Source organism: Carcharhinus amblyrhynchos, chromosome 18, assembly GCF_965287045.1.
Source record: "Carcharhinus amblyrhynchos chromosome 18, sCarAmb.v2.hapA, whole genome shotgun sequence".
In the NCBI taxonomy this organism is placed as follows: domain Eukaryota; kingdom Metazoa; phylum Chordata; class Chondrichthyes; order Carcharhiniformes; family Carcharhinidae; genus Carcharhinus; species Carcharhinus amblyrhynchos.
The window spans coordinates 1,524,439-1,536,811 of NC_137341.1; the positions used below are offsets into that span (position 1 = coordinate 1,524,439).

Here is a 12,373-nt window from a genome sequence, read left to right on the forward strand (position 1 = left end):
CAAACGAAGGGAGTCTGTGTATAAAGAAAGCCCAAGGATGGTAGATATCGGGGTCTGGAAAACATCATGATGGGAGCACCTATCTGTTCATGAGATGATCACAAAGCCCCAGGATGCCCAGATACTCATTTCATTGGACCGATATATAATGTATGTAATCTGTAACCATTCTGATTGGATGTGTCCAGCCGGGATGGGCTGAGTATAAGAATTGATGATTTTCTTTATTGGGTGGAGTTACACATGGTCAGTCCCTGTAGCTTCTCCCCGCTGGTGTAACTCAATAAACTGTCGATTGAATCAGGCTTGAGTGTTGAACGATTCTTCTGAGTTCATTCCCCCCCAACACACTGGGGACATTATCACTTCATCCTTGGGAGTGGCCTGATAGACTATGGTCCAGACCACATGTGGACTTTGGGGGACTTTTCATGAATCGTGTGTTTGGTTGGTGTAGATGTGAATTCAAAATGGTTGGAAGCCCAGATCATGAGTAATATTCCAGCTCCTGTGACAACAGAGAAACTCTGTCCAATTTTCACAAGCCCTGGGCTACCAGATTCACTTTTTTCAGATAACTCTGTTTACAAGTGAAGTGTTTCAGGAATTCATGTAAAAGAATGGGATACACCATGTGCGTACTGCGCCGTATCATCTGGTTACAAATGGTCTAGCAGAAAGAGCTGTTCAAACTCTGAAGGAGGGATTGAGGAGAATGGCAGGTGATACTTTAAGAACAAAACTCTCAAGATTTTTGTTCCAGTGTCGCATCACACCACAATCCACAACCGGACTCTCTCCTGTGGAATTTTTAGGTAGAAGGCTGAAGTCTCATCCGGATCGGCTTCATCCAGATCTCAGAGCAAAAGTGAGCAGGAGACAAGAGAAGCAGAAGGAGGGACATGAGTACCAGGGGCAGCACGGTGGCACAGTGGTTAGCACAGCTGCCTCACAGTGCCAAGGACCCAGGTTCGATTCCCGACTTGGGTCACTGTCTGTGTGGAGTTTGAATGTTCTCCCCATGTCTGTGTGGGTTTCCTCCGGGTGCTCCAGGTTCTGCCCACAGTCCAAAGATGTGCGAATTAGGTTAATTGGCTATGCTAAATTGCCTCTTAGTGTCAGGGGAATTAGTTAGGGTAAATCTTGGGGTTGTGGGGATAGGACCTGGAAGGGATTGCGGTTGGTGCAGACTTGATGGGCTGAATGGCCTCCATGTGCACTGTATGACTCGCTGCCAAAGAGAGGTATTTCAAACTGGATGATCAAATTTACATCAGAAATTTTCATTGTGTCCAAAGGTGGTCACCAGGAATAATTTTAAAATGGACAGCATGGTGGCACAGTGGTTAGCACTGCTACCTCACAGCGCCAAGGACCTGGGTTCGAAACGCAGCTCGAGTCACTGTCTGTGTGGAGTTTGCACATTCTCCCCGTGTCTGTGTGGGTTTCCTCTGGGTGTTCTGGTTTCCTCCCACAGTCTGAAAGACGTGCAGATTAGGTGAATTGGCCGTGCTAAAGTGTCTGTGTACTTGAACAGGTGCCAGAGTATGGGGACGAGGGGATTTTCACGGTAACTTCATTGCAGTGTGAATGGAAGCCTCCTTGTGACTAATAAATAAATAAACCAAAGTGGTCCAGTATCTGGGGTCGTGAGACTGTAAAATGGAAGAGTTATTCGCAGACACCAAGACCATATTCACTCGCAGTGTGACCCCGAGTCAGGAGAAGTTTCAGAGTCAGCAACCGTTACTGAGAACATGGCAGAGGGTCAGTGCTGCTGTGGACGTTCACCAGGAAGTGGTTCCTGTGTTTCCAGCTTTGCCAGTTGACTCTGCTGTGGGACTGGAAGAGGAATGTTCATGTACAGATTCTCAAACTACCCCTTCACCCACCATTCCAGATCCACCAGATTTACCAGTGATATTGTACAGGTCACAATGTAACCCAAAACTCCTGATAGACTTCCGTATCGTTAAAGACATTACTTTTATTGTATTTCTGTCCTGATGGGGGATTGAAATTGAAGGGGAGGAGAAGTGTTACAGAGTGTCCTTCTCAGCCTTTCTCCTTTCTGGACACATGTGGGCTTCAGGTGGGGTTCCAATCTGCAAATCCAGGCTGGTTCCAGGGCTCCTGTTTTACATAGAACATAAAACCTTACAAAGCAGAAAGAGGCCCTTCAGCCCATCGAATCTGCACCAAACACAATCCCACCCAGGCCCTATCCCAATATCCCTACACATTTACCCACTAAATCCCTCTAACCTACACATCCCAGGACACTAAGGGGCAATTTTAGCACGGCCAATCGACCTAACCCGCACATCTTTGGACTGAGGGAAGAAACTGGAGTACCCCGAGGAAACCCACGCAGACACGAGGAGAATATGCAAACTCCACACAGACAGTGACCCGAGCCGGGAATCAAACCCAGGACCCTGGAGCTGTAAAGCAGCAGTGCTAACTCTTGTGTTTCTACTTTTTTTTTAAACTTTGTTCTTTATTTATATACTACTCGGCTATGAATCTAAACACATTCCAAGCATTCCAGTTGAAGGAGACAAATGAACTCTTTATCAACAATTTCTTTTATTTAACATATCAGGTGATTTCACAGTATCTTCATTGCAGTGTTAATGTAAGCTACTTGCGATTAATAAATAAACTTTCCGTAGTGACTCAAACTTAAACAGTTGCAACTCATTAACTGTTTTACAGAACTTTAACATTTAACTGAACATCAACTATAACCAAACTTTATCTGAAAATTAACTTTAATTATTTAAATGTAAATAGGTATTACTGGGTTTAGAGAAATCCATTGGCCAAGAATATCCTCAATGTAGAATCTACCTTCTCCCTAAAGATTCCTTCAGGACACACATCTTACAATAGTTAATCTCTATAAAGTTATCGCCAGCAAACAAAGGACTGCAATATCTTTTATCTACAAACTCTTCATTGACTCTCTGTCATCCAGCCAGCTGTGTAATGAGAAACCAATTTCATTGCTCGAACATCTAGTGGAATTACTTTTAAACGATAGCATTGTGCTTCAGATGACATGTCTCTCACATAATGACCATAAAATTAGATACCACCCAGACTTTTCAAAAGTAAATAACTTCCTTTATTTGGTCAACACAGGGACCCTCAGGTCATTGTCCAGACCAGAATCGTGACTTCGAGTAACTTTATGACCTGCATCTGGTTTTAATTATAAGTTGACCAAAAATCCCAGCCTTCTTAACTCTCAGCCAGAGTAGCCGTTTTAATGCTACTGTTCTCATTCTTGTTATTAAATCGTTATAGCTGTTTTCTTTCTCCACTGGGTTCATCAGTTTGCCAGTTGCGAACACAGGATACATCTGCTGTCTCTGTTCTTCTTATCTGTCCTTGCCTCGCAATCTTCACACTCGCAGCAGTTTCACATCGAGTACATCTTATCACACACTGCTTACTCAACAGGCTGCTCCAGCAATGACAGCTGTTTTCACAGCCCCTGTGTGAGTGTAAGATTGGCGACTTTTCTCATCGTGCTTTGTGGATGCTTAGCATTTAACCATCCCGCGACATTCCGTATTTACTTTAGATCTATAGAGGTGGGAAAAACACTATTCACTCTCCAGGATAAAATAAATGTCCTTTTGTGGATCATTTCAGTGGAAATGTGCTCTCCCAGGCTCAGCCCACTGGAAGCAAAGTTGTGAGACCGGCCAGTCCAGCAGAAAGAAACCCTCCCACTTCACCCACTCTCAGAATGAACACGGTTCAGTCCTGGATGAGATTAACAGCAGCAATAACAGCAGAATCCAGCCCCTGGGATCACTGGTGAACTCGCTGGTGTCTCAGCAGGTGGGATGACCCAGTGAATCCCTTCCCACACACACAGCGCAGGTGAATGGCCTCCCCCAGTGTGAACTGGCTGGTGTTCCTGCAGTGCGGATGACCATTTAAACCTCGCGGTGAGAGCTCCTCAGTGTGGACGCGCAGGTAGGACATCAGTTTTCGAGAGCCTTTGAATCCGCGGAACATTTAAAGAGTCTCTCATTGGCGGGAGAGACTTTGTGTGTTAGTCGATAGGATAACTGTCTACACACACATGATGCAGCTGAACAGTCTATCCCCAGTGTGAGCTTGCTGGTGTCTCAGCAGGCTGGAATACAATCCAAATCCTTTTTGACACACACACACACAGCAGGTTTCTCCTCAGTGTGAACGTGTTGGTGGGACTATCTGTACCTGATAGTTTTTGAATGCATTCCCACACACAACATTTAAAGAGTCTCTTATATGTAAGTGATGTGTGTGCCAGCAGTGTAGGATAAGCGAGTGAATCTCTGACAGCCTCTCCCCAGTGTGAACTCGCTGGTGTTTCTGCAGGTTGGATGACTCAGTGAATTCCTTCCCACAATCAGTGCAAGGTACCGCATGGTAGGTTGTTGCATAAGGTTAAATCTCACGGTAGTCAAGTTGAGGTAGCTAAATGGATACAAAATTGGCTTGATGACAGAAGCCAGAGGTGGTTGTAGAGAGTTGTTTTTTCGAACTGGAGGCCTGTGACCAGCGGTGTGCCTCAGGGATCAGTGCTGGACCCACTATTATTTGTCATTTATATTAATGATTTGGATGAGAATATAGGAGGCATGGTTAGTAAGGTTTGCAGATGACACCAAGATTGGTGGCATAGTGGACAGTGAAGAAAGTTATCTCCAATTGCAATGGGATCTTCATCAATTGGGCCAGTGGGCTGCTGAATGGCAAATGGAGGTTAATTTAGAGAAATGCAAAGTGATGCATTTTGGTAGATTGAACCAGGGCAGGACTTAGTTAATGGTAGGGTGTTAGGGAGAGTTACAGAACAAAGAGATCTAGGGGTACATGTTCATAGCACCTTGAAAGTGGAGTCACAGGTGGACAGAGTGGTGAAGAAGGCATTCAGCATGCTTGGTTTCATCAGTCAGAACATTGAATACAGGAGTTGGAATGTCTTGTTGAAGTTGTACAAGACATTGGTAAGGTCACACTTGGAATACCGTGTGCAGTTCTGGTCACCCTATTATAGAAAGGATATTATTAAACTAGAAAGAGTGCAGAAAAGATTTACTAGGATGCTACCAGGACTTGATGGTTTGAGGAAAGGCTGGATAGATGAGGACTCTTTTCTCTGGAGCGTAGGAGGCTGAGGGGTGATCTTATAGAGGACTGTAAAATAACAAGGGGCACAGATCAGCTAGATAGTCAATATCTTTTCCCCAAAGGTAGGGGAGTCTAAAACTAGAGGGCATAGGATTAAGGTGAGAGGGGAGAGATACAGAAGTGTCCAGAGGGGCAATTCTTCCACACAGAGGGTGGAGAGTGTCTGGAACAAGCTGCCAGAGATAGTAGTAGAGGCGGGTACAATTTTGTCTTTTAAAAAGCATTTAGATACTTATATAGGTTAGATGGCCAAATGCAGGCAATTGGGACTAGCTTTGGGGTTTTAAAAAAAAAAGTGCAGCATGGAAAAGTTGGGCTGAAGGGCCTGTTTCCATGCTGTAAACTCTATGATTCTATGTGATGTGGGCTGAGCCAGAATTTACAGCCTATCCCTGATTGTCCTTAAGAAGGTATTGGCCTTCTTCAAGCAATGGCAATCCATGTGGTACAGATCAAAGTGAGTGTCTATCTCTCTTATCTCCCCCTGTTACGGGTTTTCAAATGTGGATTTCTTTAAAACAAAGTTCTTGGACAAGGATGTAAATATCTCCAAGAGAAAGTGATCAACTTATTCATTCCAGCTACACATTCCAGACTTTCACCAGACTGTAGGTGGATTCCAGATTGAAATATTCCATTCACACCCAAGGTGAGTTATTCCAATTCCTTTATTGTCCAGGACAATATATTCACAATATCTTTAAAACAGAAATTAAACATTCCCATTTGATTTCAGGTATTAACATATTCTGTTAGTTTGTTCTTTATTGTCGGTGTCAGGCTGGGTTTGGAGCAAAGGAGGTTGAGGGGAGATTTGATCGAGGTGGACAAGATTCTGACAGGTTTAGATAAGGTGGACAAAGAAAAGCTGTTCCCATTAGCTGATGGGACAAGGACGAGGGAGACACAGATTTAAGGTTTTGGGTCAGAGATGCGGGGGGAGTGAGGAAGAATATTTTGATGCAGCGAATGGTAATGAGCTGGAACTCGCTGCCTATGAGGGGGAAGGAAGTGGAGACAATAAACAATTACAAAGGAAATTGGATGGGCATTTGGGGGGTTTCAAACAGAAATGCTGATTAAATATCTCTGACCTTCCTCACACCCTGTCACTCTGTGATCCTTGTGAAATTTGAAACCAGGTATTCGCAACAAGACTCAAAGAGCATCAGCCCACTGGAGACAAAGTCATGAGACTGTCCAGTCCAGCAGAAAGAAACCCTCCGACCCTCCCCATTGACCAACCGTGAGAATGAACAAAATGCAGTCCTGGATGTAACTGAGAGCAGAAACAATAACAGCAGAATCCAACCCCTGGAATCACTCATGAACCCGTTGGTGTCTCAGCAGGTTGGATGAATCACTGAATCCCTTTCCACACTGAGAGCAGGTGAACGGCCTCTCCCCAGTGTGAACTCGCTGGTGTGTGCGCAGACTGGATAACTGAGTGAATCCCTTTCCACACGGAGAGCAGATGAACGGCTTCTCCCCAGTGTGAACTTGCTGGTGTCTCTGCAGATGGAATGACTGAGTGAATCCCTTCCCACACTGAGAGCAGGTGAATGGTCTGTCCCCAGTGTGAACTCGCTCGTGTAGCCGCAGGTCAGATGATCGAGTGAATCCTTTCCCACACACAGAGCAGGTGAACGGTCTCTCCCCAGTGTGGGTCCGCTGGTGTGTCTGCAGGGCGTTAGACTGAGTGAATCCCTTCCCACAATGACAGCAGGTGAACGGTTTCTCCCCAGTGTGAACTCGCTGGTGTGTCCGCAGGTGGGATGACTGAGTGAATCCCTCCCCACACTGAGAGCAGGTGAACGGCCTCTCCCCAGTGTGAACTCGCTGGTGTCTCTGCATGCTGGCTAACTGACTGAATCCCTTCCCACACTGAGCACAGATGAACGGTCTCTCCCCAGTGTGGCTGCGCCAATGAATTTCCAGCAGAGATGGGACTCTGTACCTCTTCCCACAGTCCGCACATGTCCACGGTTTCTCCATGGTGTAGGTGTCTTTGCCTCTCTCTCGGGTGGACAATCAATTGAACCCTCGTCCACACACAGAACACGAGTACAGTCTCTCCCTGCTGTGAATGGGGTGATATTTATTCAGGCTGTGGAACTGGTTAAAGCCCTTCAGTCAGTGCACTGGAACACTCTCACTCGTGTGTGGCTGTGTGTTTTCCAGTCACACCGATATTCGAAATCTTTTCAAATTGACAGATTGTTTCTCTTTCTAGATTGAAAGGCCGATGAGATTCAGATCCCAAGGACTCTGTCAGATCCAGATGTGGCGTTTGAGATTTCAGCCTGTGATTCCTCTTTCATCCTGTAAAATAAGTTTACAGAACTCATCACTGTCAGTACAAGATAGAAATTCAGAACAGACAATCCTAGTTTTGGGGAATGAGAGCGGAAAGAATCATAGAATTCCTACATCTTATCAACCGTCCCTGAGCCTTCACGATGAATCTCTCTTCTCAGGATACTCTTATCTCTGATTTGTCTGTACTGCTGGCAGTTTCACAGAGCAGCTGCCTGTGTGCTGAAATGAGAGACCCTGCTCGGCAAGTTTAAAGCTCCAATACTGTGTCTATAATGACTGAATAGCTTTAGGAATGTGGTCAAGACAGCAAAATCCAATGATGCTTTACATAATGGTTAGTAACACTCCGTTTTGTTAACATAGCACATACGGATATACAGATATATATAACACAGCTGCCTCAGCTCTGGCCCACTCTAACACGTGTACAATTGTGTAATAATGGCTGGCAGCTCTGACAACTGGTCAGAATATAAAAAATGGCCCAGAATAATGAAAAGGTTGGAAAAACTAGAGTATGAGAGAAAGCTAGCTCGGAATATAAAGACCGGTAGTAAGAGTAGATATTTGAAAAAGTTAACAAATGGAGCACTGGTCATAGGGTTACACAACACGGAAACAGGCCCTTCAGCCCAACCAGTCAATGCTGCCCTCCCAGCTAGTCCCAATGCCCGCGTTTGGCCCGTATCCCTCTAATCCTTTCCTATTCATGTACTTACCCAAATGCTTTTTAAATGTTGCTTTTGAATGTGTATTAATCACTTTCACTGGCAGCTGAACCCATGTACACACCACCCTCTGTATGAAAAGATTGCCCCACAGGTTCCTTTTAAATCTTTCCCCCCTCACCTTAAACCTATGCCCTCTCGTTTTCAATTCCTCTTCCCAGGGAAAAAGACAGCATCTTCGTCCTATCTATAATTTTATACACCTCAATAAGATCTCCCCTCATTCTCCTGTGTTCCATAGAGGTGTATAAGATTATGATGGGTATCGATAGAGTGAATGCAAGCAGCCTTTTTCCACTGAGGCTAAGGGAGAAAAAAACTAGAGGGCATGGGTTAAGGGTGAAGGGGGGAACAGTTTAAAGGGAATATTAGGTACAAAATGCATTCAGCTTTTCCCTACTTCAGTCAGATGCTCTTTCCTGGGGTAGAAACGTCAAGTACTAAGGGATGTAGGTTTAAGGTGTTTGGGGAAAAGTTTAGGAGAGATGTGAGAGGCAAGTTTTGTTTTTACACAGAGAGTCATGAATGTCTGGAATGCGCTGCCTGGGGAGGTGGTGGGAGCAGGTAGAATTGTGGTACTTAAGAGGCAACTAGATGAATACATGAATAGGATGGGAACGGAAGGATATGGGCTCCGTAAGTACATACAGTTTTACTTTAGGCAGATATTATGATTGGGGCGGATGTAAAAAGGATGGTTAAAAAGGACCGTAGGAGGAGAGGTAATAAGCCGTGGATAATGAAGGAGGTGAAGGAAAGTGTTAAATTGAAAGCAGAGGCGTTTAGAGTAGCTAAGAGTAGTGGGCGAGAAGAGGATTGGGAGAGGTTTAAATGTCAACAAAGATTGACAAAGAAGTTGATAAAGAAGGATAGGAGAAACTATGAAGCTGGGCTAGCGCTTAATATAAAAAAGGATAGCAAGAGTTTTTATAAATAAATAAAAAGGAAGAGGTTGGCTAGGGTGAACGTTGGACCCTTAGAGGATGAGAGGGGGGACTTAGTGGTAGGGGATGGGGAAATGGCTGAGGCCTTGAATAACTTTTTTGTTTGGGTCTTCATGGAGGAGGACGTGAATAATTTGCCGGGTGTTAGCGATGGAAAGATGGTAGGACTGGAGAGTCTCAATGACATTACTGTTACTAGAGAGGCGGTGCTCGACAGACTGGAGGGGCTGATTGTGGACAAGTCCCCAGGACCGGATGGAATGCATCCGAGGGTTCTGAAAGAAATGGCGGAGGTGATAGTGGATGCCTTGGTGGTTATTTTCCAAACGTCGCTGGATTCCGGGGAAGTGCCGGAAGATTGGAAAACGGCGAATGTTACGCCGTTGTTTAAGAAGGGTGGCAGGCAAAAGGTGGGGAATTATAGGCCGGTTAGTTTAACGTCTGTTGTAGGTAAAATATTAGAATCCGTCATCAAGGAGGAAATAGCGAGGCATCTTGAGGGGAATTGCTTGATAGAGCAGACGCAGCACGGTTTCGTTAAGGGGAAGTCGTGTCTGACAAATTTATTGGAGTTCTATGAGGATGTGTCTAGGGCGGTGGATAGAGGAGAGCCGGTGGATCTTTCTTGATTTTCAGAAGGCGTTTGACAAGGTACCTCACAAGAGGTTATTGCAGAAGGTCAGGGGACATGGAGTTGGGGGTAGGGTGTTAGCGTGGATAGAGGATTGGCTGTCAAATAGGAGGCAGAGAGTGGGGGTCAATGGGTGCTATTCGGATTGGCGGTTGGTGACTAGTGGAGTGCCCCAGGGGTCGGTGCTGGGGCCTCAGCTATTTACTATTTATATAGATGATCTGGAGGAGGGAACCAAGTGTATGGTGTCGAAATTTGCTGATGACACCAAGATTGGTGGAACGGCAAATTGCGCGGAAGGTGTGGAGAGTCTGCAGAAGGATCTAGATAGGCTGGGCGAATGGGCCAGGAACTGGCAAATGGAATTTAATGTTGGCAAGTGCGAGGTGGTCCACTTTGGTAGGAATAATGGTAGGAAGGACTATGACTTACGTGGTGAAAAACTGCAGCAGGCGACGGTGCAGAGGGACCTCGGGGTCCTTGTGCATGAGTCGCAAAAACCCAGCCTGCAGGTGCAGCAGGTGGTCAGGAAGGCGAATGGGATGCTGGCCTTCATAGCGAGGGGGATTGAATATAAAAGTAGGGAGGTCTTGCTGTAGCTGTATAGGGCACTGGTGAGGCCGCAGCTAGAGTACTGTGTGCAGTTTTGGTCGCCGTACTTACGCAAGGATATTTTGGCCTTGGAGGGAGTGCAGAGGAGGTTTACTAGGCTGATGCCGGAGTTGAGGGGGTTGAGCTATGAGGAGAGGCTGAATAAAGTAGGCTTGTACTCGTTAGAGTTTAGAAGAATGAGGGGAGATCTCATTGAGACGTATAAGATGATGAATGGGATGGATAGGATAGAGGTGGAGAGACTCTTCCTGCTCAGAAAGGACAGTAGGACAAGTGGGCACAGCCTCAAGATAAAGGGGGGGGGGGGGCGCAGTTTAGAACGGAGTTGAGGAGGAACTTCTTCACTCAAAGGGTGGTGAATCTCTGGAATTCTCTGCCCGTTGAAGTGGTGGAGGCTGCCTCGCTAAATATTTTTAAGACGCGGGTTGATGGGTTTTTGATGAGCCAGGGGATTAAGGGTTATGGGGAGAGGGCGGGAAAGTGGAACTGAGACACAACAGATCAGCCATGATCTCATTGAATGGCGGGGCAGGCTCGAAGGGCTAGATGGCCTACTCCTGCTCCTATTTCTTATGATCTTATGTAAGGGGGCCAAAGGGTTTATTCCTGTGCTGTACCTTTCTTTATTCTTTCCCTTCAAACAGACATCCAGGAATTAACAATGAAAAGTAAGGAGCTGGCAGATGAATTGAGCAAGTATTTTGCCTCAGTCTTCACAATAGAGAATACAGGTAACAACTCAGAAACAGCTTAAATCACAAAACACAAGTGTGGGACGCACTCTGAAAAATCACAATTCCTCGGGAAGTGGGACTCAGCAAACTGTTGGAGCTACAACTGATGAGTCCTCGGGTTCTGCTGGACTTCGTTTTAACAGAAGCGGCAAGTTGATGTGTTTAAATTTCTAAAATTCCTCATTGGGAATCGGGTAAGGGGAATTTAGTTTTCCAGAAGGTATTTGATAAGGTGCCACATCAAAGTTTATTGCAACAAATAAAAGTTCATGCTGCAAGGACAACATATTGGAGTGGATGGAAGATTAGCTAACAGGGAACAGTGGCATAATTCAGTCATTTTCCAGTTTAAAAAAAACCTGGGCCAATCTTCCCAGAGTCTGCTCCCTCCCTGGATTCACTTCCTTTCCCTTCAGTTGCTGCAAGTCCCCAGTTTCCCCCCAGAATGAGGAAAGAAATGGAAAGGGGGAGTAAAGAAAGTGTTTTACTCACAGATGTGGGAGACAGGAGGAAGTTTCAGTCTGTCTGAAGCTCAATCTTCATTCACACAAAGCCCGCCCTCTGATTGGAAGGAGGACCAGAGTCCTTCCGGTCCTCCAACTCTTCCCATTGGTCAGATGCGGTGATAAGGCGGAAGTGCAGCTTGGCGGAATTTGGAGAATGCGCAGGTGCGGGTGAGGCTCCGCCCCTCATTGTCCGTCTGCGGGGGATTGACCAATGGGAACTATGCAGAACCGGAAGGACGCTGCACCTCCAGCCAATCAGAGCTCCCCATTGTCTGAATGCGGAAGTTGGTCAATGAGTTTGTTCAGCAGCTCCTCAGTGCCCAGGAAAGCTGCTGCTCCTCTCTCTCTGAATGAAGATTGAGCTTCAGACAGACTCAAACTTCCTCCTGTCTCCCACATCTGTGAGTAAAACACTTTCTTTACTCCCCCTTTCCATTTCCTTTCTCATTCTAGGTTTCAATTTTTAACTTCCAGGTCACCACTCGCTGCCTAAATAAAGATCCTCCTCATATTCTTCATGTATCTCTAACATCTAATACAGTGTGTTACTCACATCATCAGTCTGCCTGTTTATGTCCAAATATAAAACTTGAATGTGGCTGTCAGCTTGAATATTTTCAGCTCTCTGTGTCCAGGAAGCAGTGAGCCTGGATCTGTCAATCAGCACCTTCAGGAGAATTGGGAGGGTGAATATTAGATA

At 45.6% G+C, this 12,373-nt stretch overlaps 4 protein-coding genes across 5 annotated transcripts in view; 2 read left to right on the plus strand and 2 right to left on the minus strand.

The window, feature by feature from the left end:
* Positions 1-12,373, plus strand: part of LOC145354757 (uncharacterized) — a 112,530-nt gene that overhangs the window by 99,870 nt on the left and 287 nt on the right. The window contains exon 1 of one of the 2 annotated variants that reach the window (XR_013888898.1): positions 11,967-12,074. The exons of the other annotated variant lie outside the window; for it this stretch is intronic. The gene's annotated coding sequence lies outside the window, so the exon portion shown is untranslated. Of the gene's footprint in view, positions 1-11,966; positions 12,075-12,373 lie in introns of those variants that run through there. 2 annotated transcript variants of the gene reach the window in all.
* The window catches only part of LOC145354780 (uncharacterized), a 113,475-nt gene that overhangs the window by 77,977 nt on the left and 23,125 nt on the right, over positions 1-12,373 (minus strand). The gene's annotated exons all lie outside the window — the stretch shown is intronic.
* LOC145354761 (uncharacterized) overlaps positions 1-12,373 on the plus strand; it is a 69,431-nt gene that overhangs the window by 55,201 nt on the left and 1,857 nt on the right. The window lies entirely within an intron of this gene.
* Positions 6,189-11,716, minus strand: LOC145354766 (uncharacterized). The gene is made up of 2 exons (XM_080206240.1): positions 11,660-11,716; positions 6,189-7,521 (listed from the first exon to the last, which is right to left on the minus strand). Exon 2 carries the CDS (start codon positions 7,192-7,194, stop codon positions 6,520-6,522), a length of 675 nt encoding a protein of 224 aa, XP_080062366.1. The 5' UTR covers positions 7,195-7,521; positions 11,660-11,716; the 3' UTR covers positions 6,189-6,519.

What these genes read in the sequence shown, in the direction of transcription:
- LOC145354766 (XM_080206240.1), bottom strand. Translation starts at nt 7,194, where the DNA reads ATGGAGAAACCGTGGACATGTGCGGACTGTGGGAAGAGGTACAGAGTC.